At 34.6% G+C, this 24,961-nt stretch overlaps 2 protein-coding genes across 5 annotated transcripts in view; one reads left to right on the forward strand and one right to left on the reverse strand.

Moving 5' to 3' along the window:
* Nucleotides 1-984, forward strand: part of LOC109050449 (homeobox protein GBX-1-like) — a 2,722-nt gene extending 1,738 nt beyond the window's left edge. Inside the window, exon 2 of the mRNA XM_019068060.2 lies at nt 470-984. Coding sequence (XP_018923605.2) covers nt 470-984 — 515 coding nt within the window. The remainder of the gene's footprint in view (nt 1-469) is intronic.
* Nucleotides 985-6,334: 5,350 nt separating this feature from the next.
* The window catches only part of LOC109088406 (arf-GAP with GTPase, ANK repeat and PH domain-containing protein 3-like), a 148,828-nt gene continuing 130,201 nt past the window's right edge, over nt 6,335-24,961 (reverse strand). For all 4 annotated transcript variants that reach the window (XM_042714644.1, XM_042714646.1, XM_042714645.1 and 1 more), the window contains exons 16-18: nt 24,458-24,680; nt 9,140-9,395; nt 6,335-9,065 (exon numbers count right to left, since the gene is read on the reverse strand). In XM_042714644.1, coding sequence (XP_042570578.1) covers nt 8,853-9,065; nt 9,140-9,395; nt 24,458-24,680 — 692 coding nt within the window. In that variant the 3' untranslated portion in view covers nt 6,335-8,852. The remainder of the gene's footprint in view (nt 9,066-9,139; nt 9,396-24,457; nt 24,681-24,961) is intronic.

Consider the following 24,961-nt stretch of genomic DNA (forward strand, 5'->3'; position numbering starts at 1 on the left):
GTAAAAATTTAAGGTAACCACCAAAGTCAGTTTTAGTAGACTGAATATGTAGACAGGCCAGCAATTATACGCTCTTGTTGTATTTTATTATGCTTTAGGATATTTATGAATTAATGTCTGTAGAATTAAAGTTTAAAATGAAGCACAAAGCAATGATTATCAATTACTGCAGTAACGTTCGTGCAAACTTTAATATTTTCATCTTGTTACATAATTTAACAAATAATTTGTATTTGATTTCAACTAGATTTTTTTTTTTTTTTTTATTATCAGTAATTAATTCTGGGTTGTCAAAAATTACTTTTGGCTGCAGTTCGTCACCACCTGTTATGCATTAACTGAACTTCAATTTTAGTGGGTCGAAATGTTTATCATAAATAGCCAAGGCCTACTACATTTGTCCCTTGAACTGACCACATCTGTGTGGAATATCTGTAATGATTATTCTCTTAATTTTCATTCTCTTCAGGCGAAACCAAGCTCTACAGTTCAGATGATGAGAAACTGGACCTGAAATCAGCGGAGGCCGCGTGCAGTGACAGGGAGGACAGTTCAGCCGACAGCGAGAACGAAAGCTTCTCCGACGGGAACACCTGCGCTTCAGCGTCCCAGAAAAGCAAACTCAAAGGCGGCTCACAGGACGCGTTACCGCCGGGCGGCTCGGCGGGAAAGAGCCGGAGGAGGCGGACTGCTTTCACTAGTGAACAGCTGCTGGAACTCGAGAAGGAGTTTCACTGTAAGAAATATCTGTCCCTCACCGAGCGCTCGCAGATCGCGCACGCGCTCAAACTCAGCGAGGTCCAGGTCAAAATCTGGTTCCAGAACCGCAGGGCCAAATGGAAACGGATCAAAGCCGGGAACGTCAACAACAGATCCGGGGAGCCCGTCCGGAACCCCAAAATCGTTGTGCCCATTCCCGTGCACGTCAACAGGTTCGCGGTTCGGAGTCAGCATCAACAGATCGAACCGGGCAGCAGGCCATGAACTCTTCAATGAACAATTAACTCCTCAAACGAACATTTACATGACCCGCGATCCCACAGGTCAGGGGTCACACGCTACAGATGCATGAAGCACACCTAGAAGGATATTCAGTGACTTTTAAGAAACACTTTGTCGACTTTCAATTAAAAACTTGAGGCCTATACAATGCTTAACGGATCATCGGTTTATATAGGCTATACATGCAATTTTGAAAAGCCTATATGAATCAAAGTTTATGGAACCTGAACGTATATTATTGGTTTTTGAGTTTTTATGAATTTAATTTTTTTGTATTTTATCGTAGGGTGTTATAGAATTTTGTAGGCTATCTGTTCAATATCGACATTACTTTCAGGTTTGTTCATTTCCTTCTCTCCCCTAAAATGTCTTTATTTTTAATTTATTATTTTGTACATTTGTAAATAGCCTATCAAATGTGTCCATGCGACACAAATGTGCACTATACGAGACTGTAAAGAGACATTTTTTAAAAAATAAGTATTTATAAGTTGCTGCCTAGTGAGTTTTTGCATGTTGCCATTTGTTGTCTAATTTCCCCGTATGATTTCAACGGGCCGTTCGACCATTTTTGCATGTGCTCTTAAAGCATTCCTGTCCCTTAGAGGCGGAATCTCCCCCAGTTCTTTGTGGAAATAAAAAACGGTGATGGAAATAAATAAGCTCAAGAACACACAGACAGAGTGATAAATTCCCATCGACGTCACCATAAATGTGCAGTATGGTTGCATAAAACTGTTTAAAGGAGAAATGTATTCATTGCATGCATGTTGGTTCTTCTTAAATACTGTTTAAGTGTTTGTCATCGAATTAATTAATTATTGATCAACTCACTGAATCATTGATAGATATTTTTTTTTTACCAGACATTATTCTAAAGCATAATGTGACTACTGACAATTATTTATATATAGTTATTATTTCTTTATGTATATTTAATTTACTCATCCTTAAAAATAAATGTAATTATGTAATTATAAAGTCCAATTAATAATACAAAGTAAATAATACTGTATTAATTTTCTAAGTATATACATTTATACAAAACAATGTATCTACTTTCCACTGTTGAATCTTTTAATATCAAGATATTAGAAATAACACCAGGAAATGTTAATCTTGCAATATTTCTTTCAAGGGCATTTATTGTTTTAATGCCCAGGTCACTGACTCAGATCTCTATTTTCTTTTCTTCTAGTTGAAATAGTTGTGGACCCTTTAAAGGTGTCTTATCTCTTCTTTACATCCAGCAGATTTACTTTATTTGATGCATTTTGAGCAGGTAATAGAGCACATCTCTCATCAGCGTCAAGAGACCATGGGGTAAAATGATTATCCTTCTATTAAACATGAACATAGCATTATTTGATTTTATTTTTCAGAAGTAGGAAACATTGTGAAGCTTGAGCCCTACGCATCTTCTCTTCTCTTTAAATCAGCATTATTGGTCTGTATCATTTCTTTTTGCCTCCTTCAGAAAAAAAGACCAAACATGCGATATGCAGTTTAAATGTTCATTTAACACAAAATTATGCTGCTGATATTAAATTTTTATGACTTTGACATGAAACAATAACTAACCGTTGAGCCTTGACGCAAAATGCATTTGATTCAGTGAAAAACACGTTATTTATCATGTTAAATCATGAGAATATACAGTCACATGAGGAAAATACATAAGAAAGATTTAGTTTTTAGGCACTTGATGAAAACTAACTGCATGACAACCTTCATGCTACACAATATTTTACACAAATGTATTCAATTCATTTAATGTGCATGATGTGCTGTACTTAGCTGTGACTTGAAAGTCTCACCTTTTCCCTTATTCACTGAAAAGTATGGCTTTCTTGTATAATCAGAGGGGAATTTGAAAGAGACAATGAATATGAAAGCATACTTTTACAACCACATGTAATTGAGAAAGACAGACATTGACCCAAAGCAGCAGACAACAATCATTTGACTCTATGATGACCAGTACAGATGATCTAAAGGAAGTGTGTGTGTGTGTGTGTGTGTGTGTGTGTGTGTGTGTGTGTGTGTGACAGAGAGAGGTTTTTTTGTTAATGAGCACAGGACTCATTTGTCTCTCTTTGGGAGGCCGTGCTGTCTCAGATGAGAGTGATGAAGCTCTATTACACTGGTCATATCCAACACACTGTAATGAACTTCAACATCAATCATTACAGGAGAGAGTAAAAGACCATGCTGGGTCTACTCTCGTTCCAGGGTTGAGTCTCATTCAGTCACTACAGTCGTTCACAGACTACATCAACATATAAAAAACTGATTTGCATGAAGGTAAACTATTTACATTTATGCATTTGGCAGATGTGTTTATCTGAAGCGACTTAAATTGCATTCAAGATAAACATTTTATCAATTCATGTATTCCCTGGGAATCGAACCCATGATCATGCCATTGCTAGCACCATGCTGTTTAAGCTACAGGAATGTAACGTAAAATATATGTACAGGAGTATAATATGAAGACTATAGCGTAAATTATAAAAGTACTCTGGGAAAACACAATCATATACATTTAATTAATAGGTACAGAATTTTTCAAGATACTTCAATGTAATTCAATAAAGTCTTGGCCACATGGCACGTTAATGTTCCATTGTTTTAATGTTAATGCATATACTAACATTTAGTTAAATATAGTGTTAAATTAACATAAATCTTTATTAAGATTGTTATTAAAGTCATTTTTATTTATTAAAATGTTGATGTATGATGCATGAAATAATCAGAAATCTGGGCTAGAAGTATAGTGATAATGAAGGCTGCTTTTGGTCTTTCAGCAGTACACTTTTGGCAATATGCAAATGGAGACCAAAATGAAAGCGCTGCTGGAACAGAACGTCTTTAAAATTAAAGTGAACTATGTGACAAACTTTATAAATTGCAAGTTTTTAAAAAGAGTTACTTATCCCAACTAGGGAAAAAAAAGTTTAATCCAGCCTAAACTGGTTTTAGTTTAAGCTGGCCTCATCAGCATTAGACATGTTTATCTCAAAGTGACTTAAATGTCATTTTTTTAATCAGTTCATGCATTCCCTGGGAATCGAACCCATAACTCTGGCATATGGACTAATGTTTGAGCTACACGAATCAGGCACAACCAGTGTGGATGTAACTGGAACTGCTTTCATTGCCAGAAACAGCAACAGGATGCAAAGTGTAACGTACCATGAAGTATGACACACCAGCAACTGTTTTCTCTCATAAGTGCTAATAAGCAGGAGGAAAGCGACACTGAGACGTGAATCCACACCCTGGAGAAAACTGCACCCTGACCTTCTGCAAGACACCAGCTCACCTGTTGCAGAGCTCATGTCTTTACATTTAGTTTTATGTGATGAAACCGAGCTCACTTAAAGCACCAAACACAATTCCCCAAAACAATCCCATAAATTATGCGCGCAGAAAACAATCTCATAAACTAATGAGGAATCTCTGAACTTTTTTGACTTGTATTGTCAGCATGTCGCTCTGACACGAGTGTGTAAGTTAATTGCTTCAGCCTCCAGTAACCGCTAGTGGTAAATGCCTATGAGCTGTTGCATTTACATATCCCCTCATTTAGAGACTCTGCTAATTAGCATTCTCATTATGCCAATTATACTAGCTTTAATTATTATAGCACCGCCACAAAAAAAAAAAAAAAAAAAAAAAAAAAAATAAAAAAAAAAAAATGAACAGAAAAAAAAATAGAATAAAGAGAAATTAAACAAGGTGCTGTTCCGAGGATGCGGTGATGGGAGTACCAGCACAGCTTGTCAAGAGCGGAACACTCTCATTATGACAATCAGATTTATTGTTTAATTGATATCCGAGCATTTGTTTCATTAACGGGTCGTTAGGAAGCGCAAAGTTCCGGCTATTCCCGTTCCTCAGCGTGCCGTTCTCCGGAAACGGAGGAACCGCGGCGGCAGCCGAGTCTTCGAAGAGGAGGGACGGGAAGCGCGAGGCCTGAATCCTGGGGAGTGTCTGCTGGACGCCCACGCCGCTGATGTATGGGCAGATGCATCAAATCACACAGAATAAACAAGCGATGAATTTCATCAGTGCCATCATAGCCTTAATTTGGCTGCCTAATGAGTCAGAGCTAGTGGCGGAGATAAAAGTTGTCAGAGGCGCGGCTCTAATGAATTTCTTGCCACTTGTAATCAAGGTTGGCTGTCTGAGGGGCCATGATTAATGGAACCCTGGAGGATTCCCTCGGCCTTCAGCTCTCATTACAGCTAATGCATTCTCAGGCAAATTAACGCACTGAGAAGAGCGAGCGAGAGAGTGAGAGACGCGGAGAATCCAAACGAGGACGGGAAAGAAAGAACAAGTGATAAACGCAAGATTGAGAGAATGCAAGGAAAGAAAACATAAAATGACAATTAAACAGCCTATGAAAGCAAAATGGACTTTTAGTCCATGTCTGGTAGCTTTGAGCTGAGCATCTATATGCTAATATGTAAACAACACTAGCTTTCAGCACAAATTTGAAATCTTCCAGGAAAAATACAGATGGCATCATTTTGTTTATGTCATAACCATTCAGGTGGTACTGAACTTCCGGTTCCATCGACCTGACGTCAATGGGGTTTTTTAAATTTACTTAATTTTTTTTTTTGTAATGCCTGAAATATGGTCTGTGGATAACACAGGCTTTAATTCTAAGACATAAAAATAATACATACATATCAAGCACAAGGCAGCACACAGGTAAACTCATCTAGGCTACTCAGTCCACTTTTACAGCTTTACAGTTGCGCACTATTCTAGCTCAGAATTTTTAATAAATTTAATTGTTGTGTTGACATGATTGTTTAAAGCCAAAACTTTAGCTTTTGGCAATTGCATTTAGGCTTCAAAATTCATACAGGTTGGTTTCATTTGTGAAAATTATCACATTGACCGAAATGTGTAAGAATCATAAACATTTGTTGGTCACAGAGCTTCTTTTCTGTAATAATCCAAAAACCAATGGAAAAAAAATCAGCTCGATACAAGTAAAAGATGATGCTATAATATTTTGGTCTGATTTTCTGTAAGAAGTGCTCGAGTTCTTCTATAATCTGACAAAATATGTACACAATATGCACAAAACATGCTATTTCAAAGCTAACTAGTCCGCTTTTATGACAACACTAGCTATTGATGGCCTCAAAGCTAAAAGATTCCAACAACTTTTTATGAAAATATTTTTAAAAACCATATATCCTGGTTTTCCATGATCGCGTTTAGAGAGTTGAGATAAAAGACATTTTGGCAGTCACACATTTTCATAACCTTATGATCATGGAATGAATGACAAAATTTCTCAGCATTCATGGTATAAATCATTTTATTGGAGTGTTTATTATGTCAATAGCCAGCCAAGCATCCAGTCACACAACAGCTAACTCTCATGAAAGCGCTCCATCACGTTCAGAAGGAGCATTTAAAAACAATGGCAAATAAAAGAAACAACAGAAAGTTATCCAACAACTCAATAAAAGCAACAACAAAAGGAATTATTTACATCTTGCTTTTATAAATATGTCAAATGTACATATAATACACAAAGTACCTTAACGGCCAGACAATGTGGATACATTGAGACCCAAAACCAGGTACCAAAAACAACTTTAAAACAAAACGGTGCTTCTCTCTGCTATACGGCTACTTGAGGAGCTTTATGGGTGCATCCCAGCATTCAATAAGCCGGCAGTCACAGGGATGACAGGCAAGTGTTTATAATTTTCAACTGCCATATTCCCAAAAGCTCATCTTAGCAACCTCACATCATACACAGGAGCCCAAACTCAACGTATATTTAAAAAAAATGATCATAACCTTGATACATGTTCACTTTATGAACATCAAGAGGGTAACCTTCCATGCATGATGTTGGGGATGAGCCTCCAGAATTAAACAGGTTTAAAAGATGTTGCATTTAAAATCAATGGCAATTCTCCTAAAGCTTAGTTAGATGAGGGTTGCATGTACAAATCTGACTCGAAAAGAAAGAAAATGTACCCGCTAGAAGGTAAAACGCCTAAAAAATCATGTAAACTTAAAAATACTGTCTGGTAAGGACTCATTAAAGAGTTTCAACATCTCCCTCTCGCTTTACAGCATTCCCTTTAACTCACATGTGCCAAATATGAATTAAGTTCTAATCATGATTTCATATTTCAAGTAAAAGTTGACGGCGTACACACTAGCAAACGAGGGTTAAGGCTGATAGGTTTCAGATGGGTACGTAACGGCCATCTCATCCAGAAATTGCCCACACGACACACAACTAGCTGCAAGAGGGAGCAGGAAAAGCTATTTTCTACACACATCTGTACATTATCCACATCACGATCCCATCCATCCCATTCGATTAGAAACATACGTCTGGATTCTAATGGATACAAAAACAGCCACACAGTCACAAGTGTGGAGGTCATTAGACTCTCACAGGAGTTAACGGCGAGAGCGTCTTATTTCGTAATCTAGTGTGTCGGTACCGTCCGCTGCTACTGAATGGATCTGTCATTAGGGACGTCAGTATCAAACAGTTAGAAGAACACTTCAGACCGGTCCAGAAATGATTTGCACAAGGCATCGGCAATAACACAGTATTCGTCAGGCAATCAAGCCCTTCCAAGACAATCACGTAGAGGCTAAATGTAAAATAGCAATGAGTATGATGATTTGGGTTTAGTTATATTGCACTGATGCCACAAATGGTAATGTGTTACCCAGTAGCCTTAGTGTTTCTAAGCTTCGTTTAAGGGCACAATGGTAGTACAACCATAAAATGTGTGACGTTTTAGTGAAATATGCACTTAAATGTTTTTTTTTTTTTTTTTTTTTTAGCATAAATCAGAATAATCACAATTAAGTTGAATTTAATGAAGCATTTATGGAAATTTGCGTAAAACTCACAAGAACATATCCTGGTCACCTCAAAGTCAAAATAAAATGAGAAAATATATTTTGCATTTAAAAAAAAGTCAAGGAATATTTTTGCACCCCTCCCCCCACCACACACATTTTTTCCCACCAAAATTTTAATTACTGAAATGCATCTGGATATATTTTTATATATTCTCAATATATATTTTTTTCTGTTTATTTCTTTTCATATTATTCTCATTATTGTAATACAGTATTTTGTAGTGATTAAAATAAAAATACAATTATTTACCCCCTTATTTAAACCTTAAAATTAAAGTATTAAAGCTATTTTTTTCTTTTGACTTTAAGGTGCAATACACAGACATGTTTTTGACAGGTTTCACCAAAATTGCTGATTTAATGGTATAGTCCACCCAAAACTGACATTTCTGTCATTATTTACTCTGTGTCATGTCATTTTAAACCTGTATGGAATGACATGAGGGACAGTAAACAATAACAGAATTTTCCCTTTAACAACATAATTTAATGTTCTGATGGACAAAAACGTGTGGGCACAATGCAGAGGATCCATTACTGTCATCTGATTATTTCTAAACTGATGCACCTTAAAAAAAAAAACCTATCTTTTTGAACCTGTTGCCCATCATTTAGTTTCTTTGTTCTATACACACACAAGAAAGGATCCTTAAAAACCTTATTTTCTTCAGCTTAAAAATAACACGGATTGATAATGTTAACACTGCTAATTCTCGCTGTACGCTAACATTGGTCACAGGAAGTCGTCATGGGGTAATGGGTTTACGTGACACATGTGGCACTACACACAGTTTCCTAATAAAGACGTACCGCTGAGAGAAATGATGCCATTTAATGAGAGCAGCATCTATGGGAACATCAACATCACCGGTGGACGCTCTGAGAAGAGACACTAGAGAAACTGTGGGCCACGATCACATGATGCTAACACTACGGTTCAGCTCGCATTGAGCGTTATTGTTGATGTTGGGATTGTGTCGGGTGGCTGTGGGCGTCGACAGTTCGCCGCCATCACCGGGACAACCATGTTGGATGAGGATGTCGACGCACTCCTGGCTTCCTGCTCGCTGGGCGTAGGACAGCGGCGTCTGACCGCGGGCGTCGCGACTCTTCACGTCCACACCGTACTGAAATAAAGAACGAAATTAATAATGGATGTACCCTTAAGAATGAAAGGAGGTTGCAAAAAGCGAGTCCTTACCCAGATAAGCAGCTGCGTGATGACCACATTAGCCATGGCGCAGGACAGGTGCAGGGCGGTACGTCCGTCGCCGTCCCCGTACGTCTCGTTGACCTCTTCTTTGGTGCCGTGGGCCAGCAGGAGAACCACCAGCCTCAGGTCGTCCTCCACCACGGCCCGCAGGAGCTGCTGTCCCAGCGGCACGTCTGACTGAGGAAGTCCCACCAGGAACAACTTCTGCTCGTACTTCGCCCGGATCCAGCGCTCCTTCACTTCCCTGAGAATGAGGACACAAACAGAGCTCTACTTTTTATTCATGTAAACACAATGTTTTGTTTATCAGTGGTCTTTCTGATAGCTAACACCATTCTGTTATAGGGAATCAAATCAAAACACTGACTCAACAAAATCTTTTTTTTTTTTTTATAAAATCCACATTTTAAAATATTTCAGTAAAAATGTATGTATGTAAATATAGTTGCTTAGTAATAGGTTTTGTTCTATAAATTTAAATAGTTATAATCTATACATACATATACTGATTAAAAACAACTATGGAACACGTCTTTATAATTTTTATATATTTTATTTTATTATTTTATATATTTATTTTTCAAGATTTTTATTGTTTTAGTTCTTTTGGTAGAAATGACAATTCCTGACTTAATTTAAAAAAAAAAATCTAATTTATAGTGTAGTGTTGTACATAGAATCTATATTATATTATATTATATTATATTATATTATATTATATATTATATTATATTATATTATATTATATTATATTATATTCATTGTATTTTTTTCTCCTGTTTTTAACACCAATTTTTATGAACTAAACAAACAACAAAGCTTGTTAAAAATTAAGGCATGTTTTCCAAAATAAATAAGTAAATAAAATTAAACATTTATAGGATATTTAACAATTTTCAATAAGGTTGACAATCTAGATATAATATTTATATTTAATATTTGCATTAAATTCTTTATAATCATTATACTTTAAATAATACTGTACAGTGTATTTAATGCCTATAAAATTATAGTGTATAAATTCACCCAGCTCTAATATCACCTCCAGTCTTCGTCCTACTTTGGCAACCACTGGTTAAATGTGACTTTGATACATTAGATAAACTTTGCAACTTATGAATATATGACAATCCCAGCAGAGTCTGTATTTCTGACAGAATCATATCTGTGACTTTGAGGAGGTCCGGAGTAATTCAGTTCTGATTATGATAGAGGTCACAAGGGAAGCAGGTTAAACGTACAAATCACACATCCGCAGCATTAACTTCCTTTAGACTGGTTTTCCATCAGAATCTAGAGGGTTAAAGTCTGTCTGGCTATCGAAAGGTTACACATTGTGAACGGCATGTCTATCGTGGACAATCCAGGAGTGTGTGCGTTGGGGGGAAGCTGTGTTTTTTTTTTTTTTTTTTTTTTTTTTGTCAGTGTTGTCAGTCCTGCCCGGTGAATCCCCACAAAGGAGGCCCTCTCAACACTGGCCCCTCAACCCTCTAGGGGGCCACCGGCAGCTCGCCAGATCGAAGGCCCAAAGAAAAGGGCTGAAAGAGACACACTCGGACCAGAGAATGGAGACTAACTCTTCCGCACGCACCATTTCTATCTATCCCTCTCTATCACCCAGCCGCCCCCTCTCCTCTCTTCAGCTGGCATTCATGGCGATGGCGAGGGGTACGGCGCTAAACTAAAATCGATACAAGCGTATCTGAGCATGCTCAGTGGCGGTCTGACCCGCTGACCCCGTGCGGCGGGTGATAAGAGAAGCAGAAAGGAGCTGTTGTTTGCCTCGCTGGGGTGAGTGACACACAGAAGAGAGCTGATAGAGGTAAAGAGAGTCTGGAGAGATGTCGGGTGACGGGTTTCCCCCGGGATGAGACTCCACAAAGACACCGTCACCATAACCACAACGCTAATGTTGACGACAACAAACCAACAAGATGATAGAGAGAAATGACAGAAATATTGACAGTTACACTATAGATGAGAATGGGGTGGCTAGTATTGAATTATTCTTAATGAAATATACACTTCTATACAAGTCTATATATAGTCAGCACTCTACTGATATTCTTTTAAATTTTTTCATCATTACATGAAGCCACACCCCTTCATTATCATCAAACAACATACACTTCCTCTGACGGGGGACAAATTCATACGTCTCAACTAGTGGTCGACCGACATTGTTTTTGACAGCCGATGCCGATATCTTGGAAAGCAGGGGACCGATATAATTTTTTTTTTACATTATTATTAATATTTAAGAAATTTGAAATCATTTGACTATGGATTAAAAAAATAAATGTGTAAAAATAAACATACTTGTGCTTTAGATCACAAAGTATTTTTCACAAATGAATAAATATTTAATAAAAATATAATTAAAAAGGAAGTAAACACTGTAACCAACAGGGCACTCAGTATTCTGGGAAGTTTGTGTGCATTGGGAATCATATTTTTCAAATAAAGCAAGGGTAAAACTCATTTTACATACAGCACACAGTGAAAATGACATGAATATGACAGTGGGCAAATGCATAAAGTGCAGCATAATTTGAAATCACAAGTTTAAAGCATTTAATTCACACTGACCGACCGTCACACAGAGAACACGCCATCATGCTGGATAAAAATGCACACTTCTCAAGATCTCACAGCTGGATTCGACTAAGTTTGCAATGTTTGTGAAATTAAATGTTCATTAGTCATTCAAAGATTTGTTAAAATTATATAAATGCGTATTTCCTTAATGTTGACGGCAAACAAGAAAGTATTATGTTTGCCTTTCTATTACTAATAATAAATAAGTAATCGTAATACTTTCTGTATACATTAATTCCTTTGTTTAACCTTTCTGATTATTAGACAGACTTCTATCCGTATAAGACAGAACTGTTAACAACGACAGTAAACAAGAGGGAGAATGTTCTCAGTGCCATCAAAATAAAAGTCCCGCCTCAAACACATCGGCCAAGCAGAAGTGCTTTTAGGTGGTTGCTTTCTCAGCAATCTGTATTAGACATTGACCACGGTCGTTTGACGATATATCGGTCGACCACTAGTCTCAAACACACTTACTAGCATTTCAATCGCACAAATCCAAAGAAATATGAAGAACAGATGAGGAAAAGCACCCCATCATCGTGCCAACAAGCTCCACTCACATTTCCATAAGAAAATTCACAAACCCAAATGCAAGAAGTTTCTTCTAATCTTTTCAACAGTCTGTAATCAGTGTCTTACGGGAGGTGCAATGGCATTAAAAAATTAAAAAGAAAATAAGCAACCAAACAATCTTGACCTAAAACACTAAAAGGAACCACTTAACATCTAATGAAATGACTCCAGTCAGCAGTTACATCTCAGCCTTTGCATGCGTTTCAGAAGTACACTCTTACTATGAACAACACTGGCTTTATGAAGCAGAACAAATGTTGTCGCATCTCCAAACTGATAATCTGTTATCCCGTGCCACCATTATATTCCCCCGAAGACAATCGCGTCTGTACGAGCAAGTGTTGTTTAAGTCACTTTGGCAACAATGGCATGAGCTAATTAAGTAAGCCACATCTTTAATGCTGTTTCCCTGAAAATCCTGACAGGTCTTTGTGAACAAGGCAGAGAGCAATTGAATGGACTCTGGGCTCAGTGAATTGTTCTTCAGAGAGTGTGTGTGTGTGTATAATTATCCTCCCTCCCCTCCTCCTTCAGCAGTCAATCTTTCAAAGCTTGTTTTTCTTCTGAGGAGACCCACCCTGTTGTTCTCTCTTCATCTGAATTCTTTACAGGAAACCCACCATGCCATCGCAGGGGTTTAAGAGGGTGGGCGACTCTTAAACTTCAGGAGGAGAGAGGTTTAAAGCGCGAGAGGTTTGGGGAAGTTTACACTAGTTTAACAAGGAAGACTCACTTTTGACAAGTGGAATGACAGATTCAGATTCATTCATCACAGATTCACCGGGTCACCAAAAGTGACTTTTGATGAAATGAAAATTTTGTTTGTGTGACTTTCTTTTCTTCAATGGAAAACAAAAGGAGATGCTTTGATGAATGTTCACGCTGCAATTTTTCCAGTCAAGCTTCCTAAATGAACATAAAGGAACCATAGAAGTGGAACATACTATTTGTAGATTATATTCCAAGTCCTTTGAAGACATGACGGATTTCTGTGAGGAACAGATCAAATCTGAAATCAAATATGGTGCAATAAGATGAAAAGAGGCAGGTTTGACGTCAGTGAAGATTGGTCAAGAAACTCAATTTGGCCTGACATTGTATTTAAGACACCATATTTGACTGTATTTTATTTTCAACAAATTTTAGTCTTTTCTTCACATAAAGCTTTCGTATGCAATTTTTTTGATAAAATAATAATAATAATAATAATAATTATATATTCTTCACATAAAGCTTTCGTATATATATATTATATATAAAGTTATTTTTAGGGAGTTCTGTGGCATTGTTCACATTACTTTGGACTGTAATATACAATAATAAAATTATATAAATAAAAAAAAAAAAAATAATTATATATATATATATATATTTTGGAGATTTGTTGTTTTTTTGTAATTTTGGAGTTTTATTTATATAACAAAATAAAATAAAATGGTAAAGTAAAAAAATAAAACAGTTTAAATAAAATAAAGTTATTTTTAGGAGTTCTGTGGCATCTGTTCACATTCACTTTGACTGTAAAATAAAATAAAATAAAATAAAATAAAATAAAATAAAATAAAATAAAATAAAATAAAAATAAAATAAAATAAAAAAGTTAATTTTTTTTTATTTTTGGTGATTTATTATATAGGTGAAATTTATTATTAAAATTTTTCAATGTAAAATAAAATAAATGGTAAAGTTAAAAATTAATTTGGTAAAATAAAATAGTTATTTTTAGTCCACATATTTCTGTCCACATTCACTTTGAATGCAAAATAAGATAAAATTAACTTCTAAAAACAACAAGGAGTAACTTATTTTTTATTTTATTTTATATTTGTCCACATTCAAAATAAAATAAGGTACTTTTTGATATCTATCCACAATTAAAAACAAATACATTAAAATAAATGATGTACTTTTTTTGTTGTTGTTGGAGCTTTGTTATCTCTCCAAATTCAAAATAAAATGAAATAATTGCTTTGCTATGGGACTCTCAGATTAATGGAAGTCGCTAAACTGTTTCTATTTATTTGAGATGAGATTTACAAGATATCAGGACATTAGAGGAGGATTTAAACATCATTTTGCATGTATTTAAGCTTCCATACACAACTAATCCAAATAGGTATGAAGCTTTTAAACGTTCTCTCAGTCAGTTTACGGTCACCTGTCCTTGAAAAGGAAGGAGGAAGATTTCAGAAGCAGCAACAGGCTTCTCAAATCCCCCGGTCACTGCCATTCCATACACCCGAACTGTGAAAGCCCCCGGTCACTACCACTTGAAAGGAGAAGTGTGAAAGAGAGGAAGAGAGGGGCTGGTAATCCCGCCTCAGACTTTTGTTTGAAATGGAGACCCAATCCAAACACATGGGAGTGTGTGGAGGAGCCATGAAAAGACACTTCCTCTCGGCAGGAGGAAGAAAAATAAAATGTGCAGCTTTAGCGTGTCAAAAGCGAGGGAGGAACGAGGAGGCCACGAAAGAGTGATGAGATGGAGGGAAGATTCTCTCTGCAGGGGGAGAAAACCACATTCAGGAAACACACACACACACACACACACACACACACACACACTGGTACACACATATTTGCAGTGAATATCAGGGTTGCTTGGGGGACATCAGGGGACTCGAGTGTGAGAGAGACTATAAGCCTGAAAAGGAGACCAAGTGCTCTTTATATCCAACTTGAATTTATATTTTTTTAAATGCCAAGTGCTCTTCAACAATAACATTAACACTTAATAATGTCACTCAATAATAAATCATCAAAGTCAACATGAAATTAGTGCTGACCTTTACTACTTTCTTAATGTTTTATTGTGCATGATTGATAGGTGCACATTATTCTTAAGAAAAAAGGCTGTTATCGACATTTACAAAAAAATATAATTGAATTTTTATAAATAATATTTTTTATTAATGTTTATGGTATTTTATAATAAACATTAAAATATAATTCATTGTAAAATGTATATTTGTAATATTAATAATATTTCAATTGTGAGTGGAGTTTTAATTTTTAGATTTATGTTTATCTATTTATAATTAATAATTATATAGTATATAGTAATATTTAATATGTTTCATATTGGAAAAAGGAATAAAGTTTATGGTGACATAACAAATAATATTATCAATTTAATGTAAATACAGTTAATTCTAAATGATTTTGAAATATAATACACACACTCATATATATATATAAACAAATTAAGAATAATTATTATAACAAAACTATTATTAATATGAATGTAATATATATATATATATATATATATATATATATATATATATATATATATATATATATAAAATTATAACTATATATTTAAAATATCTTACAAATATATACACTATATATATTATTTTACATAATTAATTGTAACTACATATTGCATATATGTATATACACTTATAAAATTAATATAAATACTTTTTAATTATAAACTATAAAAATATAAAAAACATTAAAATACAATTATATTAATGATAACATGTTAAATGTAATATTAATATAATACTTCAAATGCGAATATTACAGCCCACTTTTCACAACAAATACAGATGGATAAAATAGAGCTTGGCTCCAGATTTCCTGTTGAATACATTAACATTAGCCTCATGTTTTTTTGAGGTCAGCTGGAATGTGGTATTGAGTCAAGCTTTTACAAGAGCTTTTCTAGCATCACCTGACCCTAATGATCACGGAAACGGGAAAGTGATTCCTGTAGGCTGGCCCAGAGAATCAGGAACAGATGAATGAACTCCAATACGGAGGAAGAAACAACAGGGCAATTACTCAACCCACACTAAACAGCACACAGGGATTTATGAGAGGGTCCCTATGTAGCGCACACTCGAGGGGAGGCGTCTCTCCAGGAAGACCCAAAAGCAATTGGACATGCAAGTGAAAGTGGACCATCTGAGACACAAATGACGAGGGCGTGGAGGAAGGTGAATGCCCTCTTCATCAAACGACCAATCAGAACGCAGGGCCAGGAAGTGAATGGGTTCATGGAGGTAAGTGGGGCTCAGAGGAAGGGGAACTTCTGAAGGGCCTCGCCGGCACACAAACACAAAACAACCCCCTGAAACTCTCAAAAGACACATCAAACAGATCCCAACCACCCTCCCAGCAGGGAATGAGTGTTTGTAAAGGAGAGAGAGAGAAAGAAAGAGAGGGGGAGTGTTTGCAATGAGACGGTGTCAGTGTGTAGTTCACTGTTATGAATGACGCTTCACGTACTACACACTTAACACACACAAACACAGCTTTAGTTTTTATGTTTCTTGAGTATGTGTGATTCTTATTATTTGTTAATGTTTGTGTTTCAAAAAAAAATGTTTTAATTAACCAAACCACAAACTGAGAGTTGACTATACTATCGTTCAAAAATATGAAGCGGCACTGTATTCAACACTGATAATAATAATATTCAGAAATGTTTCTTGAGCAGCAAATCAGCATATTCGAATGATTTCTGAAGGATCATGTGACACTGATGACTGGAGGAATGATGCTGAAAATTCAGCTTTGCATCACAAGAATAAATTAAATTTGAAAATATATTCAAATCAAAATTAGTTATTTTAAATTGTAATAATATTTCATAATATTCCTGTTTTTGCTGTTTTTTTTTAACCAACAACAGCAACATTTAATAACTCACTTGCTGTTTAGGATGCCCTATTTTGCAAAACGGACGCCTTTTTTTTCATTAAATAATAATATTTGTAACATTAAAAAAATAATAATCATTAAATAAAAAATAATCAACTTATAAATTAAAACTGATTCATTATCAGTTAGTTGCATTGTGAAGCTAAAATAGTACCAAACTTTCGTTTAAGGTTCACAATGGAGACCTTACTAACAGAATAAATTTTCTTTGTGGGTGATTTTTATTACTGATTAACTACCAGATTTTATATATAAAAATTATTATAAATATTCTTTGTGGGTGATTTTTATTACTGATTAACTACCAGATTTTATATATAAAAATTATCTATCTATCTATCTATCTATCTATCTATCTATCTATCTATCTATCTATCTATCTATCTATAAGCAGCCAATCATCTGACCATCGTAAAAATGTTGAAAAATAAAAACATGTTTCTTGTCTTGAATACATTTTCTGTAGCGGGCTATGAGAGCACAAACAATATTTTGAAAAATGTACCACAAGAGAGCAAAACACATTTTCATTGCCAGAAGGGAAAAAGAAAATGTGCGACAGCAAAAGCAATTCATGATGCCAAACATTTATCATTCAAGTATTTAAGTCAGCCGCTGTATGTGCTAATGTACTTACAATTACAGCCGATTCCTGAAACTGATCTCAAACCTTTAGTGAAACCTCAAAATAATGTAAACTGCCCCATTGCGCTGTCTAATTGTATTGTATTATTTATTTATTTTTTTACTAGTTCTGGTGTCTAATAAACCTGTCACATCTGTTACCATACATTACTTTATAACTGAGCTATCAATCAAACACTAGCTCTCGCCTGATTGGCTAAAACATACAAAAAACACATTAATGGAAACAAAACAACATCTGAACCCACATGAAGATCTGCTCAAACACAAGAAACACAACCCCGACCACTGAAGAAGGAAAGCGAAAAGAGGACAGGTGGGAAAGAGAGGAAGGATTGACGGCGTGTAAGAGGGGGAAAGAGGTTAGTGAAGTGATTCATTTGTATTAGTGCCACTGCCCTGTGGCGAAGATGCAACGGCAAATTATTTCTCAAACAAACTGGAGGATCATCAGAGCTATTACCTGCTCTGACCGAAGGGCATTGTGTGTGTGTGTGAGCCACACAATCGCTATCTCTTTCAGTCCAGCCACAAAAGAGCAACGAAAAGAAGGAAAATAAAGAGTTGAGCAATGGAGAGACACCATATATAAATAGATACAGATAGACAGAAAGATACATAACAGATACAAATCAGTGTTATTTAAGTATTACAGAGTTTTTATTCATTTTTTTTAATTAGTTCGTATTTTTAGAATGTTTTCATTTGAATTTAAAAGTTTTATTAAATTTGTTGCGTTTCCATGATTTTTATGATTTTTTTTAAATATAGGTTCTACTCATTTTTAATTCAATTGTAGTTATTTTAGCGCATCTGATTAAACGAAATGAAAATTAGAAATGTTGTTTTCCCAATTAACTGAAATAAAATAATTAAATTTAAATCAATCAATAAATAACTTTCTAAAATATTTTGTTATTTCAGTTTACACACTTAAAAATAAAGGTGCTTCAAAAGGTACTGTACTTCAAGCGATGCCCCAGAAGAACCATTTATGGTTCCACAAAGAACCATTCAGTCAAAGGTTCTTTAAAGAACCAATTCTTTCTTACCTTTTTATAATGTGAAGAACCTTCCTTCTCCACAACAAACCTTTTGTGAAACAGAAAGGTTCTTCAAATGTTAAAGGTTCTTTATTGAACCATTTAGACAAAAAGGTTCTTCTATGGCATTGTGAAGCACCTTTATTTTTAAGAGTGTATTTTATGAAATTAAAGTTGATTTTTTTTTTTACTATATTTATTAGTTAACTATAATAACCCTGATACAGATACGGATATAAACATATATTTAATGTTTAATGTTAAACTCAAGGTTACAACATTAAACCGAGTTATAAGAGCAATAATCTGACGTAGCGTTTCTAATCAAAGCCAAACACGTGTGTAAATCGTCAGCATCCCGTCTCACCAACAACTGAAAGAATTCTCTCAGTCTTGTGGCACAAGGGTGTCAGGTAATTAGAGTTGATGCGAAAACACACACAACTGCCAATTTCTAATTTAAGCTCTAAAGAGCTTCGGATGAGCCAACCTCTGCAGCGCCTCTATCCTCTCTACCCCAGCAAGATTGATGGCCACACCAGAATTCATGGCAAAACTGTGTAAATCTATCATAAATCTATCAATCTGCTTAATAGAGTACCTACAGAGCTCCATGATCGATTGACGCTGCTCAATAATTAAAACAATATTTATAATTTCAACAGCTGGAAACACATCAGCAGACACGCATTAAGTTTCCAAGTCAAAGCTGGATTTATAATAGGTACAATAACTGAAATTTGGCTGTTTATCATCACGGTGGGAGAAAATATAATAATGTTTGACATTTCAAACTTATGATACAAAAATAAAAAATGTTAAATAAATACATTTAAAATCTCCATACTATAATGTGCTTGAACGGAATAAATAAAATAAATAATGTAAAATAAACACATTTAAATACATCTTGATGGTATTAAACTTTCACCATTGTTTAAAAAAAATTCTAAGATTTTAAACTTTTATGAGCTCTTTTTAAAAATACTATAAAAAATAATTTTTGATTGATTTTTTTAAAAGTGCTTGGATGGAATGAATGAAAAAAAAAATACATAAGATTAATTTAATTAAATCCAAAATTTCTACCTTTCCTGAGAACTGATTATCTATAAATCTAAAAAACAACAACAACAACAACAACAAAAACCTAGTCAGTAATATCACCAGTGACAGTGTTAAGATAGTGGTACAAATTTAGCTATCATTATGATCCCACAGTGTAAGATTTTGTCACATAAGAGTATTTGTGTTTAGCTCATGGTAAAGTGTGTACGCGAGTAATCTGGAGCCCATTACAGCAGCGCATGGCGGTTGTTTTGTTTGTGTTTTGGTTTTTAAATTGGTCTTTAGGTGTGTTGGTGGGACACTGAGACTTGTCACCCTCACTCGAATGTTAGTTTTCACCTCCGTGATGAGATTTAAATCAATCCTGCCTGACTTCACGACGGTAAAACGAGCCCGATTACTCAACTCACTGATGTCAAACGACATTTTGATGATACATATATAATTGATCGTCCAAATGACCCATTCATACCAATGAGTGAATGACCAACACTGTAACTGTGACTCAGGAAATCTCAGCTGTTTTCTTGGACCATCTTTTTACTCACTGAAGTTTTCAAATTTCCAGCTGTTTTCTTGGACCATCTTTTGATTTAATATGCACACACACTCTAACATAGAATTAATATAGCAATAATCATTTATAATACAAAAAATATTTTCTCTTACAAACACAAAATCTTTTAATCTTATAATTTTTATATTATAAACGATTATTACTATATTAATTCTAATATAGTGTAGGTAATAAATTATTTCATGAGAACTGGTGCTTAAAATGAGTTAATAATTTTGTAATAATATTCAGGGTTATTAATGTTAACTTAAACTTTTAAAAACATTTTTCATAATTTTTATTAAGCTTAAATAAAAATTTAAATTTAATTTAAATTAAATACAATTAACTAATTAAATTAAATTATTAAAAACTTAAACTAAATCGGAATGTTGCTTTTGGCAAATAATTGTAATAAGTAGAAATGCTAAAATTACTTAAAAAAAAAAAACTGAATTAAAATTAAAAGTATATGTGTATATATATATATATATAAATATATATATATATATATATTATATATCTAATATATATATATATATATATATATATATATATATATATATATATATATATATATAATATATATAAAATGTTATGTATATATATATATATATATATATATATATATATATATATATTATAATATATTATATATATATATATATATATATATAATACGCTAGTAATTATTGTCATATGGTTGAAAAAACAAATGCACCCTGATGACTGCATATCGAATATATATATATGCACTCTGAATACACACCATGCTTCACCCACTACTCTTTGGCTGAGGAAAATCAGTTATGACGGTAATGAGATTTTCAGTTTTTGTCCGAGCGGGTGAGAGAATGGGAGAAATGGAGGATGCCGTGAACCATCAGATTCTCCTGACAATGAAAAACATTCCCTCCTCCGGCAGTGAGCCCGTCCTGACGACTGAGGTGTGAGGGGGATATCAGCATCAATAATCTTTCATCAAGTCAAAAGCACTCAGCTGCAGTCCGCCAAGCACTCGATAGATAACTGTGAGCCATCACTCGCCTCCAGAGACAGAAAGCTGAAGCACCCCGGGTGGTGAGGAGATGGTGAGAAAGGACCATGTTCCTTTACACGTTATCTGCTGCTCGCACTCTTTTGTAGGGCAGTTGTTACATCTTTGTTAACGTTCTCCACTGAGGGAAATCCTGACACTGGCTGGCTATGAAGCAGCAGGTCACTCCAATCTCTTGTAAACCGATATCACAGCAGGTAAACAAAGATAAACTAATACACAGGTAGAGACAAATCTAAGTCTGAAGGCTGATTTCCCTGAAATTCACTTTTATGAAATCCCTCAGAAAATGCACCCTGTATTAATCAATAACAAACACACTATTAAATCAGTAATGCACAATATCTGTATTAGTATCTGCAGATATGACAGATATGCCAGGCTATGATTGGCCAGTTGGAAGCAAATAATATAATAATATCATAAAAGCGAATAATTTTCCCAATTCCAACTATATATTATAATAACATTTTTAGTACAATACAATACTTTAAAATAATAGCATTATCAATTATTCTAGTATTATCTATATACTATTATAGTTTTCTATTAATTTTCTGAATTTTATTTTGATATTTTTAGTTCATATTAGTTACATTTATAGCAATTTTATGTGCTTTTGTTTTATAAATTTCTTTATTTCATTTTTAATTTTTGTACAGTTTTTATTTATTTCCAGTTAGTAACTTTGCTACATCTACTTAAACACTTAAGTTAACTTGTTACAGTTATTTGCCAAGGCAACATTTCAAATTTTCGTTTAATTGAAATTTATTATCTAATATTTATTGTCATATTTATTTTTTATTTTATTTCAGCTTAATTTCAATGAAGAATTTTTTTTAATAGTTTTACTTGATGGCAATAACCCTGAATATTATTCTAAAATTATTTTGACTCTTTTCAAATGCCAGCTCTCATAAAATAATTAATTAATTTATTTTTATTGCCATATCAGCATGCATATATATATATATATATATATATGTATGTATAATACATGAAAAAATGAATACAATATACAATTACAAGACCTCATAAAAACAGAATATATTTATAATACCAGCCTTAAATACATAAATAAATAAATAAATAAATAAATAAATAAATAAATAAATAAATAAATAAATAAATACAACTTTATTTTATACAGCACCTTTAAATGTGGTTTTCTCAAAGCACATTTGGTTTGAACACAAATCTAAATTAATAAAAAATGTAAAAATAAATTCATAATATCATAAAGTCATCATACTGGTTATTGGCTGTAGCGTAAAAGCAACTCGAGTTTCAAAATCTGAGTGGTGCTGGTCACCATGATGATAGAGTATAATAGGTTGCCAAGGTGTTGCTATGCAGTTGCTAAGGTATTCCAAGTGTTTTTATTATGTTGCTATGTGGTTGCTAAGGAGTTTTAGATGGCTGCTAGTTGGTTTCCTATTGTCATATCTCAATAATATTGTTGACAATAATATCTTGACATGACCTCCTTCGGTTTAAATCTGTGGGATTTCTTTGACCTGTTTAATCATGCACTAGGCAAAAATCATAAGTTCAGTCACTGAGAAAAGCAAGAGCAGAACTCTCCTCAACAAGCCACACCCTTTTAGGCATCATTGACATCCGTAACACACACATGCATGATAGATACTGCCATTCCAACAGCATGTCTCAGTCTGATCTGAGAGATAAAGGCATAAGACAGAGTTCAGCTGCCAATGCAGCAGCATTACAATAAATCCTGCATTATGATGCACTAGACCAAAGCGCAGGCCAGGCGGTGTGAAGGTGTCTGACGGGATTCATACCCTCAGGAGTGACTGATACACCCCTCTGAGTGATGGATAGCTGTCAGAGCCATCGAGAGCTCTCAGTTCAGCCCCAAGGGGAGCGGTTTGGGACTGTAATAGTGTCCTTAATTGCCACCAAAAACACTCTTTTCTCCAGGTCATTAGACAGATTGGGAATGTGAGCGAGTGTGTCAGGCTTAAAGGGGGGAAACACCTCGAGACATCGCCTGGAAGCGGAGCAGGTGAGCAGCTCCAGACAATGGTCTATGGACCCTATTATCTCCTGTAGTATCTCATCTTCTTCAAACAGCACTAATGGAGCGATGATTTGGGTGAAGACTCTGACACGATCCAGTCATTGATCATTTAACTGACACTGAATCTAATGCTTATCGAATACGCTTTCACATCCTGAAAAAAGAGCCCCATCTTCAAATACTACGCTTACAGCCGCCATGTTTAATGTTGACACATTGAGTGTTTAATTCATAAAACATTTATAGAACATGATTAAGAAGTCCAAACATTATTCAAATCGACTACGAATTGTGATTGTTCTGATAAAAATGGCAATTTAGAACGCAATTTAAAAAAAAAGCTCCAGGTTTGCTGTGCTTGCTTTAGAGCTGCAAAATTTAGCCAAAAATTATATTATATTAATGTTAATTCTTAAATAATAGTTGTTATTATCATCATTATTGGTATTAAATGAAAAAATGAAAAAATAAGAGACTACAGTTTTAATTCTTCACTGTAAAAACTGAGTAATAATAACAACAAAAATAATTTCACACTAATACTAATATTTACGCTTGTCTTGATTCATTTTTGAATGTTAAACAATCAAGCTTTCATTCTGGAAGAAATATGCAGGAAGCCTAAAGAGTCTATTTTGTTGACAATTGGCACTTATTGCGTTATCAAAAGCACATTATAAGAGACCCGAACTCAGAACAGATGCAGAGATAGAGTTCATGTGGAGCAGCATTTATTGTAAACCCAGCCGCTCTGAGACACTGAAAACACCAGATCATGAACTGCTCACGTGTAAAACAACTCTGAAACATGTAGTGCATATATCTAATGAAATTGCAGCCTTTTAATTTTGTTTTTAAACTTGTGCAAAATAGAAAGGAAAGTTGCTAGCAAACTGGATGGAAACTTTGTCGTTAACTAATAAAATTATTTGATTTTATTAGTTAACAAATCTATTATAAACATTACTTCAGTTCATAGGAAAAGAATCGTGTCATGATGATTTTTTGACTTAAAAGCTAATGCTGTGGACAGGTGACCCACCTGGTGCTGTCCACCCCAGGTTTGGTGTATCCTTCCACACAGCCCTCCCATACACTGTTGGCCATGGCGTTCCCGATGGCCGTCATCACCATGCTGAGCTCCACAGGCCAGTCGTCCAGGTCCAGAGACCGTACGCGGGACAGATGCGTGCCCAGGTTCCTGTGCATCCCGGAGCACTCGATACAGATCAGAGCGCCGAGGTTCAGACTGGCCCAGTCCGGATCTGAGAAACAGTTACATTTCAGTTTTCCATACCAATATTACATTTTATGCTAATTCCCGTGTAGTCTGATGGGTCATTTTCGATAATGACTATGCCATAAACCACTAGTATTACAAGTGTAAAAATGTGGAAGAAATTATCCAACAAAAAATAGAAAGTATTGTCTGAAAATTTGTATTTAATTTATTTAATTTTGACTTTTTTTTAAATAATTTTTATTATTTTAAAGTGCGTGAAACTACCCCACAAAGTGTCTTATTTTTATTAAATTATTAAAGTTA

Source organism: Cyprinus carpio, chromosome A24 (assembly GCF_018340385.1).
Source record: "Cyprinus carpio isolate SPL01 chromosome A24, ASM1834038v1, whole genome shotgun sequence".
Classification (NCBI taxonomy): Eukaryota; Metazoa; Chordata; class Actinopteri; order Cypriniformes; family Cyprinidae; genus Cyprinus; species Cyprinus carpio.